Source organism: Salvia splendens, chromosome 17 (assembly GCF_004379255.2).
Source record: "Salvia splendens isolate huo1 chromosome 17, SspV2, whole genome shotgun sequence".
Classification (NCBI taxonomy): Eukaryota; Viridiplantae; Streptophyta; class Magnoliopsida; order Lamiales; family Lamiaceae; genus Salvia; species Salvia splendens.
Genome location: NC_056048.1, coordinates 13,205,641 through 13,231,522, shown reverse-complemented (window position 1 = coordinate 13,231,522; position 25,882 = coordinate 13,205,641). Strand labels below are relative to the sequence as shown.

Below are 25,882 nucleotides of genomic sequence, written 5' to 3'. Positions count from 1 at the left end.
CTTTGGGGTTTATTCTGAACATCAAATTGGGGATCGGGGTTTCTCAACCCCAATCCGTTACCTCCATATGACCCGCCTCCTTTCTTCTCCGCGAAGGCTGCCTCGCCGGGCCTGCCGCCTCCCACCGGTTGAGGACCGGTATCTCCTGCTCTCCCACGGGTGTTAGTCATCTCCCTATTCCCTGCTCCTTGCGAAAATAATCCGCCTCTATCTTCGACTCCGATGGCTAATCGAGATTTAGCCTTTTGATTTTCATCCCACCATTCCGGAAATCCAACGAGGAGGAAACATGTATCTCGAGTATGTCTTTGTTTTCCGCAATGAGAGCACCAAAATTTTGATTTGTCGGGTTTGAAACCGCCTTGGCGATTGGGCTGTTGCGCGGCGGTTCGTGGTGGTTGTTTTAGTCGCGGTGGTGGCTGGTTTCTGACGGCGAACCCGTGTCCGACTTGGCCCGATGATGATCCATCGCTGATTGTGCCGGTCTGGGGATCGATGTCTGCTACCGGCATGATTTTCAACCGCGTAGCTTCTCGTTTTACCAGACCGTATGCGGTCTCAGCTATGGGCAACGAGGTTTCCTTGAGAATATCCCTTCGGATCCCGTCATATCTTGCATTCAAGCCTGTTAGGAATTTGAATAGCCGTCTTGTTGCTACATACGTTCGAAGTTGGCTAATCCCCTTGTCGCAGCAATCCACAGGTTGATGTTGGCATCGGTCAATTTCGACCCAGATTCCGTGGAGATGTCGCCCATATGTTTCTAGCCCATGTTCCCCTTGCACGATTCGGCCTGCCTTTTCCTATTGATCGTACAACATATATGGATCTGCAGTACTTTTGAATGTAGTTTGTAGGCTCTCCCACAGAGCTTGCGCGGTTTGGTGATGTGCAAAGTCGACAACAATTTCTGTTTCGACGTTGTCAATTATCCATGAGAACATTGTCATATCGGCTTCCTCCCATTCTGTGTACCCCTTTATTCCAGGTTCCAGCGGCTGCGGTATACCGGTGATATGCCTGTTTGCTCGTCTTCCCACGATGGCTACTCTCATCAGCCGTTTCCATAGGGGATAATTCATCCCGTTGAGTTTAACGGCTAGAGTAACATATTTTTTCCATAATACTCATTCCCTAATTAATTTTTTTTCCTTGCTTACCTATTTTCCTTACATATTTTCGTTTCTAACACACCCTTCTCTGCTTTAAGAGGCGGTAATTCTTCTCTATATGTTCCTGCATGATCCAAGTCAAAATGATGAAATTTTCCCATATAACCTCAAGATTTGATGGATGTATAAGCGCATATTAGAGATTTTAGAAACCAAAAAAAAAAGTAGCTGATCTACCAGGCAAAAAACACTTCAACAGCTCCTCTACACAATATCCGTACACCCACCTATTATAGCATGAAATCCAACACTGACAGAATAGGCACTTGTTATCAACTTCATTCAGTGTGTTATTATCTTTAGTCTTTACCAAGGCGTGGTAGGTTCAGTGTACTATGTTGGAAAAACATTCGCTTACTGCTATAATCTGACTTCTCTCAAGATGCTGAATTCCAAATTTCCACTACTAGGATAAGTTTGGATGAAGTAAATCCCAAGGCTGAATATATCAGCAATGAAAGTAACAGGAAAACAATCCAGAACTCTAGGGTGAATTATCATTAAGAATGTCCACAAGAGCATAACCTTCCTTCCCATATAATCTGTAGCACCTCTTTTTGCATGGAATAGAGACATGAAACCCCAGTGCAACATCATGAGAATTCATCAAACCTTTGAAACATCTTCAGAGAGCTTGATGCGAGGCTGCTTGTTTATTTCAACCAACTTGAATACAACAAACACCAAGGGCAGGTTGAGCGTAGCATGTTACCAAATGAGTTCCGATTCCAAACGCATCAATTTCATAACAATGAAAAAGATATATAGCTCCTCAACAACATAGCAAACAATGAATAAACACGACAGAGACCAATAAGACAGATTAACAATCATTGAATAAGACTTTCTGGCTCTTAAAATTACCTAATCCAGCTTGACTTGAGTTTGCCATTCTTGCATCATGGTTTCAAAATTTGTAGATTATGCCTAGAGATCAAACTATATAGGCTACTTGGTTCTTCTTTTAGTTGATTTAGGAAAAGGACAAGTTTCTTGGATACATTCAAAATTTAACTTGTTTGCTTCATTGTGAAGCACATATAAACCCAGAAGACGGCCATGTTACTGAAATTTTTTCTTGGTGGACACAATAAAAAAACAAAGAAGATCATATAATAATTACAGAGGCATTTCTTCCAACAGCATCATAACTACTGAAAAGCTATCAACCTGAAGATTAATTATGTAGCTTTAACAAACTGAAGTATTACTCTTAGAGAAAATTCAAAGAACAAGCATATATAATAAACACGGTTGAAAATTCTTCGGGAACGCAAGGGCATATCAAGCAACTAATTCACTTTCACCAAAAATCCCACCTAATAACTCCGAGCGCTCAACAGAGGAGCGCTCAACAGAGGAGAGTGTAGTGAATCAATGAGCAAAAAAATGCACGAAATCATCTCAAAATGTTTAAAACTAAATGCACATAAGGCTGTGACTTTGAGCACCATAAACACATCATAACCTTCTTTCTCAACCTCCACCATATTTCTATGCTAATTTTGTTATATTTATAGAAATTTCTCTAAGAGGTAAAACTTTGAAATGCAACCATTACCAAGTCAAATACACATTTTAAGTTCAATGTAATAATATTTGATGGTAAAACGTACTCCCTCCGTCACATAAAAGATGTCGGGGACGCACAGGATTCTAGGAGGTTTTGTTTTGTGTGTTAAGTGAAGAGAGAAAATATAATATTTATATTAATGTGAGAGATAACTCTTTCCAAAAATGGAAGTGCGACATCTTTCACGGGACAAGTGTGACATCTTTTATGGGACGGAGGGAGTAATAAATATGAGTTTGAAGACAATATAGGGGTCTTGAGTCGAGGGAAAGACAAGAAGAATATAAAAGCAATAGCTAGTGAGATATAGCTCAAAAATATGTTAAAACTAAGCATATGTTCATTATATACCTCTAATTTGATTAACCATGCCTGCACCAAACTGACAAAGTCCTCACAAACATTTGAACCATCAGAATTCTTGAGTGATTTCTCAGTGATCTCATCAGAACTCTGCACGTATCACCTGACAATTAGACAACCTAAAGAATTTGGCAGTATATTTCTAAACAAATTTAAAAATCTAAAGGTAAATGATGCTGCAGTTTCAAGAAGAAAATAATTTTTGTGATGCAGAGATTTTAAAAGCAAATAAGGCTAGCAGGCCATAAACTTATTTTCTTCATTACTTCTCCCTCACTTTTCTCAGATAGTCTCACTCTTTCATAAGTTTTTCTGAGTTAGGGTGTCTTTACTTTCTTAAAACTTGTGTGAAAACATGGATTGAAAGGTTCTTTCAATAATCATCACCATAAGATCCCACCGGGAAAAGCAACAACACCTAATGTACATAGAAAGGTTCCATCAAAAGTATTATTTCCCAGAGAGAAAGGAAATCCAGAAGGCATGAAAGGAAGATGCATATCATGTAAACCCTTTATAATAATATAAAAATTATGAATAAAATTATGTCCAGGTTAAGGTGTAATCACAATGTATGAATAAAATTATGTTGTTTACAGCTATTTGAAAAGACATCTATTCTTTTCTTGTCCAATTAGTCCACCTAGACTATCCAATTGTTGAGAAATTCCAAGGATCAAGGTTCATAATTATTACAATCAAGTTTTAATTTGTGAACTCCAGCAATTACTAATTGGTTTTAGAATAAAATCTGGTGAACTTCTATCATAGTAACTGTTGTGGGGTTTGCAGTAGAAGATTGTAAATCATACAATTTGGGTTTCTCTTTAATTAATACTTTTACTATATTTCTCATATTTAAGATAGAAATATTAATTAATTAATTTGACACTCTCTATGGATTCTAAAAACTTATTAACGAGTGGTTCAGTTCAAAACAAAAATTTTTATTCATGGAATAAATTCCAATCGCCCCAGATTCTGAATAATAAAACATTTTCTCTAACTCATCTTTGGGATATTATCAAAATGGGACTACGACGTACAATTCAGTGCAATAACAATGCTAGCACCTCTAGATATTAATGACGACTACCCAAAGTATAAAGTTTACTTGGTTGCAAAAAATGTGTGTCTATTGATAAGTCAACTAACGTATGCTCAATTTATATACACAGTCACAGATGGAGAAATACTAATCACTGGGACTTTGTATTTCTGTCGATAGCATTAAACACTACTCTCAATTTTAGATACATTCACTGATATTCCACGCTGGTGTTGTTAGTTTCCATAGGTAAGAAAAACTTTCGGACTAACACTCCATGTTTTCACCATAGTTAGCCAAAGCCTATCAAGAAACCAACTGAACCACCTACTGTGAAGACACGTTCCACTACTCATTCTCCAATGTAGAAGGCTTAGACTGATTTTACTTAAATATGTTACTCCCTTCGTCTCCCATTTCTTTTAGGCATGGGTGTAACACCCCGTATGTCGGCCGAATAGGTGATGTCACAAAAGAGGCGCCATCAAGTATGACAATTAAAATTTCATATTTCTGAACCATTTGAAACCCAAATATTTAAAACATTAAATTTTACAAACACATCAGCACTTATTTACTATAAAATTAAGTGTTAACATGGCGCAACTAACAATTCAAATGATCTATATCACTAACAAAGCTCAGTGACCCGCCAAGGATGCAGTATTGAAACAGACATGAAGAAACATCATCGACCGGTATCCTCCGATGCTGACTAACCTTGATAACCTCTAGATTACTCGTTTACTTCAATGATTCGACAAAAATGATGAAAGAATGGAAGAAAAGAGCTATGGCATCTCTTCGATGAGCACTAACATATTTTCAATCTTCTTCCTCTTTCTCTGGATCTGGTCCATGAAATTTCATCCAAATTCTCAATATAGAAGAAATCAATAACAAAGCACGACTCATTGGTGTGACAATGTTGTGCACACCAATGAGTCGTGCACAAAATGACCTCAACCACACCCTGATTGCCCCCAGAAAAATGTCATGAAATATAATGGATTGTTAACAAATCTTTATCTTATACTTAATTAATGTTGAAACAAAATCAATCACCAGATCCAGATGAAGAAGATAGTGACACACGCAACAATGGAACAACGCTCTAGATAATGTCAGACATCCGAGGAGCATGAATTAAGCAAGTGCTAGATCGAAAGGAATAAACATGCATATGTTAGAGTTTGTATACTGAAAATCACCTTTTGAGTGATTGAATACCGTAAAAACTCTTATTTTATTTTTTAAGGAATAAAACAGATTATTTTTGTCATAATATTGTTATGTTTTACTTTTAATGGATGTTTATTGCATGTTTAAATGTATAAGTAACTTAACAAAGTCTAAGTCTTTGTTTTAGTAGACCGGTTATGGGCGTCGTCCACTTTAAGGTAACACGGTCAGTTCTGAACAAAGAAAAATAAGAATTTCACAACCCACTACCTATCGTGAAAGGTTGCAATGTCAGTCTGCATATTTCTAAGTCTTACTGAAATAAGATGACATTGGTGTGGTAGAGCACTGAATTGGATCTAACATCGAGACAAGTCTTTATGCTATCTACTGAAAGACGAGGTCTTGATAATTATTTGTTTCTTAACCAATGTATGTTGGCATTGAGCATACGGTATTGATTATGCACTACTTTGACTTACCAAATGGTGCGGGTTTTTCGCAACCCAATAAACCTGGTATATTGGGTAGTGGTAATTTATATCTAGCGAAGCTAGGATTGCTATTATGTTGAATCGTGCGCGAGGTGAGTCTCGTTTGATAACGTCCTCAAAAGGAGCTCGAAATAAGGCTTTATTATTCGGAACCTAGCTAGTTGGAGTTTGATTACTCTATGAATAATAAATAAGCATTTTTTGCTGAGCTTGCTGAGTCTACTCTTGGAATTAATAAGATGTTAATTAATTAAGTCTATAGCATACACTAATTAATTAATGGATGTTTCTATCTTAAGCCCCGGGAAATAAATGACAAACAATGGAAACCCGAATTACTTATAAATTCGCATTTGGATGGGGAGTTCAATATTACTTTTGTAGTGGCTGCTCGTAATATTCCAATTAAAAGCTTATATTAAATTGAGGTTCGATTTAATTAGGAAAAAGCAAATTGGGAGAGCTCATATCCAAAACTTTTCATAGATCCATGTCTGAGCTCAATATGTGACTTAATATAAATAGGAGAATAAAGGAGATAGAAAACACACTTAATTTTCGTCATAAAATTTCGTTCCCCTCTCCTTCTCTGAAGAGGACGTAAATTTCCTTTCAGCTCTCCTCCGTGAGATCAGTTCTTGTCTTCTTTATTTAAGTCATAGTATTTTTGTGAGATCAGCCCACCCTGATATCAGTTTACAGTCCGGAAACCAATCAGAAGATCCGTGGTTTAGTACTCAAGATCTTCACGTGGAGAAGACGCTAGCAATCTTCGATTCTTTGGAAAATCATCAAGATAAAATGGCTAATCCGTAGAAAATCATATTTTAGGTTTCAATTATTCTTAAAGCATGATTTATTTGAGTTATGAGCATGATACATGTGATAATTGCGCGAATAGAATTTATCTAAATAATCTGCTAAATAGATCTCTTTGATTATCTAATAATGTTGCCAACCCCTTGAGGTTCATGTGCTACCCAAGAGTTAACTACAAAACGGATAACCTCGCAATTTGTTGAATAATCCAAATTAATCAATGAAATCCCGGAGATCACCTCGACACCTAATTCTTTTCCTAATACATTTCCTAATCCACCCCTCACATACATAGTAATGGACCCTACCATCATATTTTATGTTTGTGAGGGGTGGAGTAGGAGATGTTGTAGGAAGAGTTGTAGGTGATCCTAAGAGCATCTCCAATGGCGGACGCCCGGTCGGACTTATGCGACGGGTGATCGGGACGTCCGCCATTGTAACACATACACTCGGATACGGACGTCCCGTAAGGACGTCGGATGTCCTCGGACGTCCGCGCGACGGGCGGGTGGACGTCCGGGATTAAATATTTTTTTTAAAAAACTCTATATATACGGCTCGTTGAACTTCAAGTATTATCGAAGAGGTTTGGACGCGGAGGGGTTGACGTTGATGTGATTATTTTTTTTTGTTTTATTAATATGTAATTTTTTTTTTCGAATCATGTATGTTTTTTTTAATGAAGTTAATTTTTCCCGTTCGTATTCGTGTTGAAATTTTATTTCCGTAAACGTAAATTGCTTTATTTATGAATTTGTGATTTTTTTATTGCGGGAAGTCCTAGTGGGAAGGGCGGATTGTGCAGTGGAAGTCCTAGTGACGTAGCAGTGGGATGGGAAGTCCTAGTGACGTGGCAGGAGGTGTTTTTGGGAAGTCCTAGTGGATGTCCGAGTGAGAGATCCGTGCATTGGAGATGCTCTAAGACCCTCGACACACACCAATGCAAAATAAATAACGACATGCTCCAATTTCTGAAGAACCAAGAACCCAAATACCCTAACAACCTATGTGATTTGTTCCAACAAAACTATATTGATAGGTGTACTGGCCCTTTTAATCTGCGTAGTCGGAGGATTGATCAACGGCGACGACGGATTTCCAATTTGTTCGGATGCTGATGTACGAAGAAGAGAGAGGAGAGGGGTAAAAGGACAAAAAAAAATACTTCCTGACTCAACAATATTTTCCCCTCCCACTATACCACTTCTGGTTGTGTTAGAGGAGCTATACCATATTTTGTGCAACTAACAGGTCACCTATTATTTTACACAGGCTTAGACGGAAAAACTTGTAATGGAATCAAACAATGAGAAAGTGGGTCTTTTCACACATTTTCAAACATGATTTTACTACTTTTACAAGGTTAACTAACTAAATACTAGTGGAGTTATAATACACACATCGAATAGTTTAGTGAATATATGTAATAACGGGAAACAAATAAAACCCTAAAAACACAACATGAAATAACATTTGATTGTTGCAAAGAATCTCAATCAGATCAACTTACTTAACTTTGAGTCATTTTTATCGAACTATCTAATAAGAACAAAGTTAGAATTTTAAACTCCAATATCATTTTTTCAATCTGATGAACAATTCAATTTTAAATTGAATTGACAACTAATTATCTCGAAACGCGGTGTTAGAGAGCTAAATAGTAAATGTGACAATTTGCTAACATCATCATTGATTAACTTTAAAATTTGAATTAAATTTCTTAAATCTATTGTCTCAAAAGTAATCCACCCCACTCTGCACGAGAGATTTCGAACTTGAGGTTAAATTGGGTGATCTTTCAGTTTTTAGTATTAAATTTACACCTCTTTTAAAATATGAGATTGTACACACAAATTTTTCATTTTCCTTTTTCTATATTATTTTCCCTCACAAAATATATGAAATGACCAAACTACCAAACTAGAGATTTCATCTATAGACAAAAAGGAAAAAAATTCACATAAAAGAATAAGAAATGAATAAAATCCCCTAAAATGAACAATTTGCGTACTCCGAGCTCATTTTATGAAACAGATGCAAATTTAATCCTAAAATCTAGGTATGTCGATCGGGATAACCCGTTCGGGTTGTCGAGTGATTTGAGTGTGAGCTATTCGGATAGTAAATTTCCAACCTTAACCCTAATCCACCAGGTTTAGGGCTAACCCATCGGTTATTCAAGCCAAAAAGTTTTTATAAAAACTCTAATAATCAAAATTTTCCTTTGTAAAATAATTCTAAGTTTTAGCTATAACTTTTTTTTATTTTTAGTTTTAGATTCACATAAAATTTTTAAATTTTCATGGTTTTCAACATTAGTTGGAGATTAACCTTTCATATTGCTCAACATAAAGATAAATCAAAATTAAAGTAATCAATTTGAATTAAAATTTGTGTTTGTGTCATTATTTGGGCATTAATTATAATTAATTCTTTATGAAAATTAGAAATAAGTGAAAATTAAAACACTAAAATATATTGGGAATTTTGGTTGGCTAATTCTAGATTTTGTCTTGATTGGCTTTGACGGTGATAACCGGCGGTGACAGACATTGGGACGCCAGAAGAATGGGTCGAGGTGGAACTTGAAAGTTGGAAGCGTGGAACCGAGTGGAAACGCATGGAATAAGAGCATCCATAGTGGGGCGGAGGCGTGCTATCGTCTGCCACTGTAGCAAGGGCGGAAGGTGCCTGATGCATCGTCCGCGGACGATGTTCCTCGGAACACGCATTGTCCGCAGTATCGTCCACCCCATTGCGGGTTACGCGGGCGATGCAACACGTTTTCCTTTTTTTAATTTTTTTTTAAAAATTTCTTATCTATATATACCTCACATTTCTCATTTCATTTTCCACACTTTTCTCTCCCATCTCTCATCAATTCTCTTTTCCCTACACACCAATCTTTCTCTCACTAAAAAAATGAGACCTGGCGACGACTGGAGTACCTCGGAGGGCATTATTCGGGCCTTGACTCGGGCCTTATTCGATTGCGATCATGAGGCTGCAGCGGAGTGCTTGGCCGAAATGGAGCGCGAGCGTGAAGCAGCGGAGCAGGTCCAAGCAGAGCAAATCCAGAGACCGATTCGACGTCGGACGTTTGTCCGCCGCGAGCACGACTTAGCTCACCAACGTCTGTTCGCAGACTATTTTCCCGAGGAACCACAGTGTAGCCCGAGATTTTTTACCGCCGGTTTAGAATGCGGCGGGATCTTTTTCTCTGCACTGTCCACACATTGGAAGCACGTGATCAATACTTCCAGTATCAGGAAGATGGCATCGGTAGGCCCGGACTTATGTCGTTGCAGAAGTGCACGGTTACGATCCGACAGTTGGCCTATGGCACCACGGCGAACATGTTCGACGTTTATCTTCACGTCGGTGAGACAACTGGCCGCGAGTGCCTGAAGAAATTTTGTAGGGGAGTTGTGGAGGCTTTCCGCAACACATATTTGCGAAAGCCGATTACTGAAGATTGCCAGGCCCTGATGAACATGTACAAGACGGTGCACGACTTTCCTGGAATGCTAGGGAGCATAGATTGTATGCACTGGGAGTGAAAGATGCCAATTTACTAGTGGATTAAAGGGCAGCCACCCGACGATGATCCTCGAAGCCATCGCTGACCATCGGCTTTGGATCTGGCATGCTTACTTCGGTGTGGAGGGGTCGAACAACGACACCAACGTCCTGAACTCATCGTCTCTCTTCACCGAGCAATGCAATGCCAATGGCCAGGCCACCGAGTTCACTGCAAACGGCCACAAGCATCATATGGGGTACTACTTGTCCGATGACATATACTTGAGGTGGCATGTATTTTTGAAGACGATCAGCTGCCCAACTGATCGTCACCGAGCTTTATTTGCGCAACGGCAGGAGGCTGTGTGAAAGGATATGGAGCGGGCATTTGGTGTGCTCCAAGCGCGGTGGGCAATAGTGAAAGGTCCGACGCATTTCTGGTACAAGGAAGTCATTCACCGATATCATGTATGCGTGCATCATCTTGCATAACATGATAGTCGAGCACGAAGGTGGAAGCGTCACCGATTGGGGCGATGATGAAGTTGGATCTAGCACGACGACTCCGCCCCACGTTCGAGGATTACCGATGGGCTACAATGAGGTTCTAGCGGCACAGGCCTCAATGCGCAACCAACAAGACCATGCTCGGCTCATGTCCGACATGGTTGAAGAAGTCTGGGCATGTAACCGCTGCTGAAATTGTACTTTGTACTGTGCTCTTTCAACTTTCAATAAAATGAAGTTTTTTTTAAAAATTTTGGTGTGTTACAATTTTATTATATATTCAAATACTAATAAAAAGTAAAATAAATACAAAAGATAAATAAAATGCTATAGGGGGAGTATAAGGCAGGCTATAGGGCATCCCACTGTAGGTGGATTGGTAGGATGATAAAATGCTGATGTGGCGGAGAATAGAGCGCCCTATAGGTAGGACTATATGGCACCCTATTGTGGATGCTCTAAAGATTGAAGAAGACTAGTGAATTGTGACGCATGAAATATAAAAGTACAAGACAAACCCTATAAATTACTTTTGTAATTAAAAATTGCAACCCATTGGACTGATCTGAAACCTTTTTAACCCACCAACCATAACCTTTTAGCCCATTTTGTATATGAGTTGCGAAACTACAATCGTAACCCGTTAATTTTTTCAGGATATTTGAACCGACCCACGAATTTCAGGTTGAATTAATATCCCTACTAAAAACTGTGAGGTCATCTAATTTAATTCCAAATTATGAAATCAATCCTTTTGCACTCGTTATTATTCTACTTATTTCTTATCGATTATTTGAAATAATGTATTTTGAACTCATTATTTCAAATAATTTAGTCAATTGTAATTATTATCACGATATCTTAAATAAAATAAAAAAAATAACAGATCATGCTGAGCTAAAGAACATCAGAAGGAGATATCAACCCCAAGCAATCCCAGTTGGAAAATGGCAAACCCCTAATTTCAAAATTGTGTCTTGGCGGCGAGGGACGGCAATATACATGGCTAAAGCAAAGCATCAGAAGCCCAAACCTAGAAAACCAGCCAAACAGACCCACGTAATGTATCAGTATTACTGCTAACAGTGATGCCATTTTTGTTAATTTTCCTAGTTTTGCGGTTTGATATTTGTTTTGAGTTGTCAACAGAGCAAAAATCGGGGAGGCAAGCAAAACGATGTTTCTGAATTGCGAGAGCAGCTTGATGTTTTAAATTTGAAGATAATTCAGGTGACTGCAGATGGTAATTGCTTTTTCAGGTGCGTTCAATTTAGACTTTTTTTGGATGATATGTGTGTGTTGAGTGATGAATATGATCTGGATTCTGATTAATTGATTTTTTTGGGGGTAGGGCATTGGCTGATCAATTGGAAGGCGATGAGGATCAGCATGAGAAGTATCGTGGCATGGTGGTGGAATTTATTAAGGTGAATTTATGAGAAACGGAGTTATTTTTTGCTGTTTCAGTGTGTTGTGATCAGCAGCAGGTTTTGCATTTGTTACTATATTGATGATGGTGTTTTTTTAATGAGATGAATATTTTTCTCTAGTTATATTGAGTTTGATTTGTGGTTGTTCTTCGGGGTTATAGAGTTTAGGGTTTAGATTTTCTTGAATATCTTAATGAGATGGTAAGTAACAAGTACTTGTAGAACCGGCCAACCAGGGTCGGTAAATAAGTTTGTTTTTCCTGTTACTGGTCTGATTGATGAGTTACATCTAATAGGAAAACCGCGAAACGTTTGAGCCTTTTGTGGAAGATGAAATTCCGTTTGATGACTATTGCCAATCCATGGGAGAGGATGGTACTTGGGCAGGGAACATGGAGCTGCAAGCAGCTTCTCTTGTCACTCACAGTAACATATGCATTCATAGAGTATGTTATGTTTCCATGGTTCAAAACATGGAAATGGAAATTTCAAGATTTCGCTACTTTTCAGCAGCACAAGTCCCTTTGTGTGCTCAGTTTCTATATATATTATGTCAGATTTTGTTGATTAATTAGTTCTCTTATTCAATTATTTGCAGAATATGTCTCCTCGGTGGTACATACAGAACTTTGGCAACCATGACGCTCCAATGATTCATCTGTAAGACCTGTTGCTAAGCCATATTTAGTTATGGGAGCTTTGCCATTTTCAAAATTTTTTAAATGTTTTCAATGAGGTTATGTGCTAAGAAAGCTTATTGGTTGCATCATATTATGTATTCTTGGTACTGATTGACATTTTTGTTCAAATGCATGTAAATGTACTCATATGTTATATCATTTGAATTTGAATTTCATGCTAGTGGTCTTTCTTTTCGTGTTTGAGTTTCTTTTGGTAGTATTATTCTTGTGGAGCGTATTACTAATTTGTAATGTGTATTGCATTTAAAGGGACATATTTAGTGGTTGACGGGGATGCCCAAATTTGGCCTCTATTCGGAATACTCTTAACAACAGAAATTATAAACTCCCCAATTTATGTTGCATATATCTTATCATTAGGTCCTGCTGTAACTGATATGCTTTCTTACCATTATTACCTTCTTAAAAACACGTTAAATTTTTTGAAATTGGAAACTTAGGTCCATTCTACCTGGCATGAACAGACAACTTTTCTACTAAGTTGTTTGTTCACTTAGTCAAACAGCATTTAATGCTCAGAGAATCATGTTTCATAGTTGGAATGAAGGATTGGATTTTAGGGGGGGTTTTGGAAGAAAATAACAAATACTCCATATTAAGATAGTTTAATTACTCAAAAAATAGCTTACTGCATAACGAGATTGAGGTCAATCCTAAAGCTGCCATATGTTTTTTGTGAAGACTTCATGTATAACATCTCGTGCCAGTGTTTCCTGCTCTTCATTGAGGAAAATTAATGAAGTGTTAAATTGGAATATAACGTATGATGTCAGAATAAGATACTTATTTAAATGACCAGTTATGTGCTGTTAATTTATTACCCATATTAGGAATTGATGAAGGTTGACATAGAAGAAGGAAACATGAAATTAAGGTGGAGTCGAGGGATTCGATATAGAAGGTTAATGTAAAAGTGATATGGAGTTAAGGCGGTTGAACACAAAACTAACGAAAACAAAGCAAAAAAGAAGACACGGACTGGAATTTAACTCAAAGAAAACAATCCCCCGGAGAGGCCTAAGACAATCCTCCGAAGAGGCCTATGGTTCTTCACCGCCAACAAGTTTTATCTCTACTGAATACATTCTTCAAATACTCCAACAGAATTTACAGGAGTTTACTAGACCAGAATCTTCTAATTGATTTAAATCAATTCTTACTTTGTTCAAATCACATAAAATATAAAATTAAATTAAAGATAATAAAAGATAATAATTGACAATAATCAGCCAATTATTCTTCAACAACTTTGAGGTTGGATAGTTATCCATCCACGAATGGGATCAGTATAAGGTTGTTGAAAAGAACTAAAACTATAAACTCCGAGGCTGACCTTCGATTGACTCTTAGGTTTTGCCTGGAAACATTAGTGATAGTCCTAAGTCCTAACTCTAAGAATTGCAATGGGTTGCTGAAAAAGAATTGGAAACATTTCAGCCAAAGTCTGCCAATATGTAATGCTGTTCCCACTTTCATAAATCTTAATGAGGAACCCTACTATTCTAACGTATGAGGTTAATAATGATTAGAAAGAATAATACAAAGTAGGTCTCCGTTGGCAGTAGTTAGACTTAGACCCCCCCCCCCTTTTAATTCAAACTTTAAACAATTATATGTATATTTAGTAAGATATCTAGGGAATTCCAGTCCTATAAAATCTGGACTGCAAATCTTTTCACCCCCTTCCTCTGTGCTGCTGCTTCACTGCCGGATTACTGTGGATTCATTTGAATGTGGTTGGGGTTTATGCGGTGGACTGTAGTTGAGCTTTAGGTGGAAATTTTGTTTGCCTGTTGAAATGATTCCTGGGAATCTACTGTACTTTATGCAGCTCAACATATAATCCTGCTTCAGCTCATAAAATTTATTCCCTTTTTACCTATGTTTCGTCCATTCTACTACCCTTGGCTCACACAATGAGATGATGAATCTTGGAGAATTTTTCTTTCTTTAAAAAAAAATGGTGTACTACAATTTCTAATGGACGTATCGTTTCTCCTTTTAAGAAGTTGCAGATATTCCCGTGTAGTTAGTATGCTAGAGTCTACTAGCTTGTACTTTCCTATTAGATCAGGTCATTGTATCTTTTCACCCAATTGCTAAATAATTAGCCTACTCACATAATTGAACACTATTCTATTAACGCATGATCTATGACTTTATCAGTAAACTCGTGTGCTTAATATTGAGGTGCTATGAGCCTATGATTGATAATGGAGTACAGTACTGTGCCTGTTTATTTTAACTATCCGTTGTAACTTAGCTCTTAGATTGAATATTATTAGTAGCATTTGAAGTTAGTTTCTCGACCTCCCCATTTCCTGGTATATCTTATGAACCAGTATTGTCCCATGTCGTTTTGAGTGTACCTCTCCCACCCCAGAAAGGCCTTCAAGCTGATTTTCCTTTTCAAGTATGTTTTGTTTTCCATCTCTGAGTTTGCGTACTCTTGCAGTTCTTACCATGATGGAGAACATTATAATAGTGTCCGCACAAAGGATGACACATGCTCTGGGCCAGCTAGGCCGATTGTTATAAAGGTTTTCTTTTTTCATGGATTTGTACTCTCTAAAGGAATTTTAAATCTCATTTTGCACATATTACCTGTAAATTTGCCCCCTTTAGCTCAAATCTGATATATTCTAGCTATGTCAAAAGGGTGATGCTGATCTTTCAGCTAAATCAAATCAACCAAAAACAGCTGCAAGGAAATCCACAGAGGAATGTGGAATGAATGCTATATGTGAAGGCTCTATCAAAATGGTGATGGCCGGAAGTGGATGCGAAGATGCTAGAAAAGTTGAACAGGTGATTTTGTTTAAACAAGCCCCTTTCCCTCTTCCTGTAGGCATGATATAGCCACTCTTATCCCAGATCACGAACAGGAAGATATGTGATTGTTATATATTTACTTCATATGGAGTATGCTCCGATATCAGTTATTCTAGGAAAGTTTATTTTTTATGTATCTAATTTCCAATTAGGCTCTACAACAAGCTGGTGGGGATGTTGATGCTGCAATAGAAGTCCTTGTGGCTGAAGAAGGATCCTCAGATCATATAGCTGTTGAAGCTGAATCTTCTCCTCTAATCGAAACTCCTAATGGAAATGGTTAGTTTTATCTTCCATTGTTCCTCTGCATCTGCTAATTGTATTATGTATGCTGCTGGAATAACTTATCCTTTCTTAATTATCTATGCACATTTTATGTTTGCCTTTTTAAAATCGAGGCTTTATTCATATAAAATACTTGTACTAATTACCAAGGGCTACTGAATTTGTAAAAAGTTTGAATTTATCGTAAGTGCTATTGTATAGAGGCAGTAAATTATTCTCTTTCTTTGGCAACAAGATTATGTAAGATGAGATTGATTGAGCTATGTGTGGTATGCCACATGCATCCAATAACCTTCCCGTTCCTAATATGAAGGCATCGTCATTGAAATGGAACTAAAATTACACTATTTTGGATAGATCGAAAGAAACTAGAACTACTCTATGTTTGATCGATGGAAAGAAACTAGTAATGCTCTATTTTGGATAGTTTTTCCATCTATTCCTATATAGATGGAAAGAAACTAGAAATACACTATTTTTGGATAGTTTTTCCATCTTAATGCATTATGGGTTCTTCTTAAACCGTGGCATGCTGAATTTCTCTTTGCAATTGAATTTTAACAATCATTCTATTGTATTTGCAACATATTTACTTGCTTCATGTTGTATCTTTGAGGTTTTCCAGAAGAACACCAAGCTGAGAAAAATCATCACAAGCTACTGGTTCAAGACACAACAATTGAACTGGAATTATCTGGCAATGATGCAGAGACAAATAACAAAAAAGAGCTCCAACCTGATGAAAAGGTTCTATTAAGTGCAAGACACTGATGCCAAATACAGAAGTGCATTTAGCCTCTATCTTTTGTCTGTTTTCTGCATGAGTTAGCACCACTTTATTGCTGCAGAAAATCCCGAGGAACAAGGCTTGCCCGTGTGGATCAAAAAAGAAGTACAAGTCTTGCTGCGGTACAGTTTCTGGGAGATCATCCGCCAGATTTCCAGTGTACGATTTTAAATGCCTTTATCATTATTTGTAGCAGTTGATTATTTGGTTAATCTTTAAAAGCTACTCCACTTGACTAGTAAAATAGTCATTATGCTCATTCATAATCAAAGCCGATTCTTCTCTAGGATGCCCATTAAATCTCTCGGGAGCCAAACATGATTCTCATGGTTGCGTTGATCTCTGTTAGAGACTTAATGTTTCTTTCTGAACTAAGAGCTTCACAATTAATCTTCTATTCCTACGATCCTCGAATTCTACTCCATTTCCTTAGAGATCCAACAGCTTCGCATGTTTATAGAAGAATACATACTTCATTTCCATAGCAGAACATATTAGGCAGCAACACATTGCCATGAAACTATAGCATGATGTACTTAAATGAACAGCACCAGCCATCAAGTCCGCCAAATAATTTTTCATGCTCACATTTGCCGAATTTTCCTAAAGCTGCTTATTATTTTGATGAACTGCAACTGAGCACAATTGATCTTATTATATTGTTCTGTACTGCTTAGTACTGTGTCACTTCGAAATCTGATGACTCTCACTTTAGGTAAAAATGTCAATATCCTTTTTGTTTCCTCTTTGCATTAGATACAATAAGAAAAAGGCGAAACCAATTCTAATTTTAAGTCGGACCTTAGATTCTTCTGATACACCATTGCAATAAAAGCCTCTTGTTATGCAGATACTACTACATGTGTTTATGCCATCAAAAACACTAATCAACTCAGGCCCGGACTACCTATATAATAATTTTTGACTTTATACATTACTATGTCGACAGTAACCAAACAGTTGACTACGGTAAGAGCCGGAAGGACAGAAAGCAAGGTAGAAAAGGTGGCACAATTCTTGTTCATTCTGATGGAGGGCCGCCTGACATGGGTGCACTATGCATCTAACAAATTCCAGGTAGCCTTCCATTGCTAATGTGTTATGTCAGATACTTTATCTTGTGTGGATAATACATGTATACCTGAAATGTCAGTAGCTTTTCAATTGAATGCATTACTACACATGTCAATGCACTACATTCATTCATATTAAGATGAGTAACTACAAGACTTGAGTTGGCTTTGATTTACCACAAAACATATAATGCTCTCTCTCTCACTCTCAATTTTGACTCATTAATGCTTCCATAGCCCTCATCTAGAGAATGATTGATTCTTTGTCTATTTCTTATTATATGTTGCAGGTCATTTATGGAAATAATTCAATGAATTGAAGATAAATTATTGTATCTTATTCCTGCGAAGGCAAGGCAGGATATACCGTTTACAAAATATGGCTCATACCTACAGATTTGGCATGGTTAGAAACTTAGAATAGTGAATACCTTGCAAGTTTTGACTCTTTTTGTTGTGTTATATTGATATAGGTTTTGTTTAAAGTGTAAAAAAAGTTTTTTTTTTCAAGTGGAAATACAATTATAATTTATTTTCTTTTTTTTATGTGAAGAAGTTTTATGTAGCACTTAAATTCATTGTGTCGGCTGGGCCGAACATCTTATTTTTATTGACGTATCTTGGTTCGTTCATGAGATTTGAGATTTTTCATAGGCTTGGCTTGGCTTGGCTTCCGAAGTGATTGTTTTTCTGGCTTTTATTAGATACTCCCTTCCGAAGTGAACTTGGTCTGACTACTAAAATCCAAGTTTTATTTTTCATGAGAGATTCCCATCTCTACAACCATAGCAGATAACCATTTCTCACACTCAGATCTACTTATAGCTTCTTCATATGTGCTAGGTTCACTGAATTCTGTTTCCTTAGCTACACATGAAGCAAAGTAAGCCATCTCGTAATCTGAGAATTTTGCGGGAAGCTTTCTTGCCCTCTTGGACTTTTCTCTGACATTTTCTTGCACTAAAAAAACATCTTCCCTTATTGCAGCTGGACTATTGCTCATGCTACTCAATTCACTTTGTTCAGCTTCTTGCTGAGGCTCCACCTCCACAAAGCCCTTTCATTGCTCAGACATGGCATCAGATTTTCATCAAAAGTTACATCTTTGCCAACTATCGGTTTCCCATTTTCTTGCTCTGTGCACCAGAGCCTAAATGCTTTTGATCCACTCTGATAACAAGAAACATACATCTCAATGCTCTTGCATCAAGTCTGCCATGTCTGACATGGGCATAAGCTCTACATCTAAAAGACCTTAGCTTAGAGAAATCTGGTAATTTGCCATACCATAGGCTCTCTGGAATGTCAAAATTAATTGCTGATGAGGGACTTTTGTTTATCAAGACTGTTGCAGTGGACACAACTTCTCCCCAGAACCTTTTATCTGCCCCATAAGTCAAGAGCATGCACCTAACACTCTCCATGAGGTCCTGTTCATCCTTTCTGCCACTCCATTTTGTTGTGGATTTCTTGGAGCTGTTCTTTGCCTTTTTATGCCCTTGCTCTTACAATAATCAATGAACTCAACAGATAGATTTCCAGACCATTTTCAATTCTTAAGCATTTTAGGTTTGTGCCTTTTTCTCTCTCCACTAGAACATGTCACTCCTTTTGAAGAAGCTGAATGCATCTGATTTTTCTTTCAGGATTTGCACCCATAGTTTCCTCGAGTAGTCATCTATGATGGTCATGAAATACCCTCCCCCATTCATAGTAGGTGGCTGGGAAGGCCCCAAATATCACTATGTGCATAATCAAGCACCGACTTAGAAGTGTGCTTTCCTTTAGGGAATGATAGTTTCTTGCCTTTTCCCATGATACATTGCTCACATTTTTTCAGGTCTTGATCCTCAACTGCCCTTATCAACCCCTTCTTAATCAGTTCTTTCATTCCTTTTTTTCCCAAATGACCCATTCTCTGGTGCCATATTCTGAGATCAGCTTCAAACTTCATGGTTGGATTCATAACTCCACTAATTATTGTGGCCTCAAGACAGTATAGAGAATTCTTCCTTACTGCACACATGACTACTGTTGGCCCTTTATATATCCTCATGTGACCATTATCTGATTTAAAACCGAAACCCTTTGATTAAAAAAAACCCAAGTGAGATCAAATTTCTTTTGACCTCTGGTATAAACATGACATTTGACAACAAGATCACAGATTCATTTTTCAGCTTCAATCTGATGCTCCCTTCACCTCTGATAGAGCAAACATGATTATTTCCCAACAAGACTGATCCATTTGATGGTTGGAAATCTTGAAACCATTCCTTGTGTGAGTTGGTCGGCTGCTAAGAAAGTGATATTCGGTGGATCCGACTACTTCAAGAATTCGATGTGGAGATAAGAGATAGAAAATGATGTGAGAATGTAGTCGCGGATCACTTGTCTCGGTTGGAGCACTCGGCGGAGGGAGAAGATCTATCACGAGAAATCAATGAGGACTTCCCCGACAAGCATCTATTCTTCACTCAAGCCACTTTTCCATGGTATGCCGACATTGTTAATTATTTGGCAGCCAAGATACACCCTCTCGATCTTATTCCTTACCAAAGGAAAAATTTTATAGAGATGTTAGATCTTATTTTTGGGATGAGCCCTACGTGTTGAAGAGATGTGCAGATACTATACTTAGGAGGTGCGTACCGCAAGAAGATTGGGCAGTCATTGTCAGTGGCGGACGCAGAATTTTGTCGTTGGGTGGTCCAACTCTAAGATATTTTTTAAATGTCGGTGTTGCCAAAAGTTTCGACATTATAAAGATGCAAAGTAATGAGATCAAAATAATTAAATGATATGGAAACTAGAGAAATTTATGCTTTTAAATAAGTTAGTCATGAAGGAGGAGTACAAAACATAAACTTTTTTGTGCCTAATAGCTGTAAGAAAATAAAAAATAATACAAAAATAGCAAAAAGACAAATAGAAATATAAAAAGCCAAAAAGAGCTTAGAGGGAATCAAACTCAGACAAGGAAACTGCCAAGCCTAGTGATTAGCCATAGCTGATGAGGAAATTTTAATATTCTATGACTATATGTAGCATAAATAGTGAAATTGTTGGGGGTTACATGGGACCCCCAAACCCCTTAGCAGGTTCGCCACTGGCCATAGTTGAAAGATGTCACTCGTCACCAACTGGAGGACACTTTGGTGTGCAAAGGAACGCCATCAAAATCCTACAAAGTGGGTTCTATTGGCCAACCATCTACCGTGACTCTGCCAGTTTTGTGCTCAAATGCAATGAATGCCAGTGCACGGGGGAGAATATCCAAAAAGAAGGAGATGCCTATGAACACCATCATTGAGGTAGAATTGTTTGATGTATGGGGGATATATTTTATGGGACCATTCCCAAAATCAGGAGAGTACCAAATACATTTTACTTGCAGTTGAATATGTGTCTAGATGGGTGGAAGCAATTCCGACCAAAACTAATGATTCTAAAGTTGTAACTGCCTTTGTGAGGAAAAACATTTTCAGCAGGTTTGGTACACCTCGCGCTCTCATAAGTGATGGAGGATCTCACTTCAACAATAGGTGGCTAGACAACATATTGACAAGTACAGAGTCAAGCATAGAGTCACCTTGCCTTACCACCCCCAAGCCAATGGGCAGACCGAGCTTGCAAATAGGGAGATCAAGTCCGTTCGTTCTACAGAAAACAGTAAGCACTAATAGAAAGGATTGGGCACTCTGTTTGGATGATGTGTTGTGAGAATATCGTACCGCATACAAATCTCCTATAGGTATGTCTTCTTATCAATTAGTTTTTAGGAAATCATGCCATTTGCCATTTGAGTTGGAGTATAGGTCCTTTTGGGCGGTAAAAAACTTGAATCAAGATTTCTAGAAGGTCGGCAAAGAGAGGGGCCTCTTTCTCAACGAGATGGACAAATTTCGAATGGAAGCCTACGATATCTCGTTTACTTATAAAGAAAGGATGAAGGCCTACCAAGATAAGATGATTAGTCCATGAGAGCTCACCTTGGGGGATGTAGTTTTGTTGCACAATTCAAGACTCTCTATTTTCCTCAGAAAGTCAAAGTCCAAATGGACAGGTACTTACATGATCAACAAAATCTATGATAGTGGGACAGTTGAATTGCTAGCTCTGGATGGGACGTTGTTTCAAGCCAATGGCCACCGTGTGAAGAAATACTATAGCTTGGACAAGGTGATGGAGGAGGAAGTGGCACTAGAAAAACCGCCCAAGGAGTAAAATGGGTAAAGTCAAGCTAATGACTATAAAAGAGCGCTTGTTGGGAGGCAACCAAGCCATTTATCTTCAATTTTTGCATAAGTTATTGAATACTTTTTGGTTTAATTTTCGTTTTGTGTCAATTGAAAATTTTCGCAGGTTCTGGACTCTCCCCAGCGACCGCTGCAGAGTCCGCAGAGGCCCGCTAGGCACTCACTGGACACGATCTGACTCGTCGTAGTGACCGCTGACCAATTGCAGTTTCCAGCGTAATTTTTTGAATTTTTTGAATTTTCGCCTCGTCCAGCCACTACGCAAAATTTATCATGGTATGTTTTCTTTTTAGTAGTTTACTAACGTCCCTACCGACTCTACAAACTTATTTTACACTTTGTTGTAAATAAGTTTGGGGGGATGAAGTGGTGGACCATGAGTTTAGGTTTTTGTTTTAGGTTTTTAGTTTAAGTTTTTGTTTTAAAAATCCCAAAGGTGAATCCATGTCATGAACGTAATATGAAGAACTTAGAAAAACTCATGCTTAGGGACACATTAGACCGAGTTGCCAATGATATGAAGTTCTTTTCATCTTTGACTAAGTATGGCTTGGCGTTTTGATATGATGGTTTGGTGAAAAGGTGCATAATTAGTGAGTTGCTTGTTCGCCTTGAATCATGCTTATACCTTGTGAGATTTGAGTCTAATTTCTTTCTCGTGTGATTTATCTGCATTCATGTATATGTTTCTAGAACCTGCTCCTAGTCTGCTAAGTTTACATAGTGCTTAAGTTGATTTAGGAGGATGTTAGGCCATATTTTCTTAGCTACTTTTATACCTAAATTTTTTACCATCTCAAAATTTCAAAATTTTCCCTTTGGAGCCAATTTGTGCCTTTAAGCCTATTCTTTGGAAGCCAAATAAATGTGGACAATTCCTTAGGTTAGTATAGTTTTCATTATCTTTTGTAAAGGAAATGGAGAGATAAGGAGGAAAGTTGTAAAAAGTAGTGTGCTTAATATAGAAAAGTGCAAGTTGTGAAATAGAAAAAATTCAAAATGTGTGCTTGATCTAGAAAGGATGCTTATGAAAGAGAAAAAGAAAAAGAAAAGAAAAGAAAAAGAAAAGAAAGGTTATGAAAAGAAAAAAAAATTAAAGGTTTGGAAAGTGAGTTGAATGAGAAAAATAAGCGATAGAAGTGTCTTGGGTGTTTAGAAAAGTGGAGTCATTTTAACTCTACTTGGGATATTTTATTTTTTGAGTCACTTTTCAGTAAAATATTTCTCACTTACCAAAGTGCCTACAAGATAAAGATCTTTCGGACTTTTGATTCTTAATCACATCTAGTAGAGGAGGGATTAGACTTTGAGCAAGTCTATGGTAAACTTTGCATGAGGCATGATTTGAGTGCTTATACACATAACCTTTATACACTTTGAGAGTGAGAGATAAATCACTTCTCATCTTTGGAAGTTTTCCACATGTGGGTGCATGAATTCAAGGTATTCCACGAGTTAGTAATGAAAGTGCACTAATAAGCCTTGCTTGATTTGATTGTGTTAATTTATGCTTAGTCTCTTTTTTCCATACTTTGAGGCAATTATGATGTCTAATCCTTGTGCATTTCATGCGTCTATTTTGTATCTTTATTATTTTGTTTGGGGACAAACAAAAATGTAAGTTTGGGGGAGTTGATACGCTCGGATTTTGCACTCTTTTAAGACCTTTATTTGGCCTGTTTTTAATGTCAAAAACACAATTCATGTCCATATTTTGCATATATTTGTCTATTTTGGTATTTTGACGTGTTATGTGAGAAATGTGCATATTTGAGCCTAAAAAGACAACAAAAAGACAAAGTTGGAAATCTGGAGCATTCGAGACGCCTAGCAGTCGGCTGCAACCCATACAGCGGCCACTGAGGCCAAACGATCGCTGAGCCAGTAATCAAGTGAAAATCAACTCTACAAGAATTCAACATTTGAGTTTTATTACTTTAGTTCTTATGTTCACTTTGTTTTTCCATTCATTCTATGTTTTTAGCTTATTCAATTATGTGTAACTAAATTCATAGGATTATAGGAATATGTTAGTAACTACTTTGGTTATACAATTCCGTTTTCTATTTAATATTTGTTTTGTTTTTACTTCGTTTCTTCCCTAAGTTGTTCCATAATACTTCATGTTTGAGTGACACATTCGGTGATGATTTAATATAACTTGCTACATAATCGTGAGAGGAGATTGACGAGTTAGATTAATTTAATAGACACTACAATTAATTTCTCTTAAAACGACACTGTTAATTGAGAGTGAGGACTTTTCAAGGGTCTTAGGAGCTTTTAGGAGCTTTTAGAAGTTACGGATCTAGGATTGACAACCCTAGTGTTAGTAATCTACGCTTGTGCCGCATGGGCAAAACTTATGTGACTCGTTCTATCGAAGTATAAACTGTGATAGGGTATTATAGTTGAAATTAGTATAACCATAACTGTGAATGCACATCTTTGGAATTCTCTTATCTCTCATATTTTACCTCTTTGATTATTTGCAATTAGTTGTTTATTGGCTTTCATGTTGTTTTTTATTTTCAAAATTTCCAAAACTTTCAGTTTTCCAAATAGTGAATGAAGATTAGTAGAAGATAGACAGTCTGTGATTGTTTTCCTCGTGATCGATATCCGGTATTGACCTTTAGTTATATTATTCATACTTTGTATACTTGCAGGTATTTATAGTGCTTATAAAAAGTGCATCGGTTGCTTGGACGTCATAAACTACTTCATCATTTCTTCTGTCTCCCTTTTTTTGCTCGAGTAATTTTTGATACATTTCGTGCCACAATTCTTGGCGCAATTCATCTCGTATTCAAAGCTGCAAATCAACAGATTTGTGAAAGTTAAGCTCCCTTGAAATATTTTATAGTCAAACAAATAAGATCTCGTATTAAGTTCTTGTGTCTCTGCCAACACAAACTCGTGACACAAGAACTGAGCATTGCTAATCGGCAAAATAATTAGTCAAATAAAAGCAACAGTTATCAAAACAACACTCACATCTCCAGATGCCATCCTGATTTAGATTCTATATTTAATTACCAAGTTTTGAAAATGTTGATGAAATTAGATGAGTAATAATTCCTGATTTATTTGGCAGTTTTCTTTTATCTAAGCCCAAAATATGTATATGAAATAAATCTCAAAACAAACATTATTAATGTAGAAATAATTACCATCATGAACTGTATTCAAAGGAGCAGTTTATGAAAATTAACTTGGAAATGCTCAACTCATCAATTATATCATCTCCTCCTAAATTTTAAAAATTCTAGTTCTCTTGCATCGTGCTACTTCATATATAACCAATTAATGTAGATCAAAAAGAGAAAAAAAATAAACAAATAAATAATCTAAGGCATCTTTCAAGATGCCAGGCTATTTCATCTTCTCTATTACAACGATCTTCTTTGGTTGTGGGGTATTTGGGTAACTCCCAAATCTGTTGGCACAGATCGTGCAACTTGCACTTATACATCATATAGTGGAGTGTGAGCAGTAAACAAGGAAAATAACCAGATATGGAGCATGGTATACGCACAAGTTCCAAGGCAAAGAATATGAAAGGAGAGGTCCACCAAGGGAGAATAAGTCTAGAGCATACATTTGTTTTCATCAAAACTATATACGGCCCTGTAAAATTCTTTGGGGTAAGCATGATTTATTTAGCTTCCCTTATTATCTCAAACCATAACATATAGAACATGTATTCTATTAGAGGAGATCCATTTTCTAACAAAGAATATGGATGCTTGTTCCAAGATCAACTAATATTTAGGGGAAATCCTGTTGGAGCTAAATAGTCACAAAAACTTGTATCCTATGAAAGCATTTC

At 37.2% G+C, this 25,882-nt stretch overlaps 1 protein-coding gene across 2 annotated transcripts; it reads left to right on the top strand.

Moving 5' to 3' along the window:
* The first annotated feature begins 11,581 nt into the window (after positions 1-11,581).
* LOC121773648 (OVARIAN TUMOR DOMAIN-containing deubiquitinating enzyme 7-like) lies at positions 11,582-18,328 on the top strand. Of its 2 annotated transcripts, none has more exons than XM_042170546.1 (12): positions 11,582-11,742; positions 11,833-11,942; positions 12,035-12,110; positions 12,410-12,559; positions 12,712-12,773; positions 15,270-15,354; positions 15,473-15,622; positions 15,799-15,925; positions 16,557-16,678; positions 16,780-16,877; positions 17,668-17,795; positions 18,082-18,328. In XM_042170546.1, exons 1-11 carry the CDS (start codon positions 11,686-11,688, stop codon positions 17,783-17,785), a joined length of 1,155 nt encoding a protein of 384 aa, XP_042026480.1. In that variant the 5' UTR covers positions 11,582-11,685; the 3' UTR covers positions 17,786-17,795; positions 18,082-18,328. The 2 variants fall into 2 exon arrangements, with proteins under 2 accessions (XP_042026480.1, XP_042026479.1); XM_042170545.1 differs by having other exon boundaries at positions 16,548-16,678.
* Positions 18,329-25,882: the final 7,554 nt, after the last annotated feature.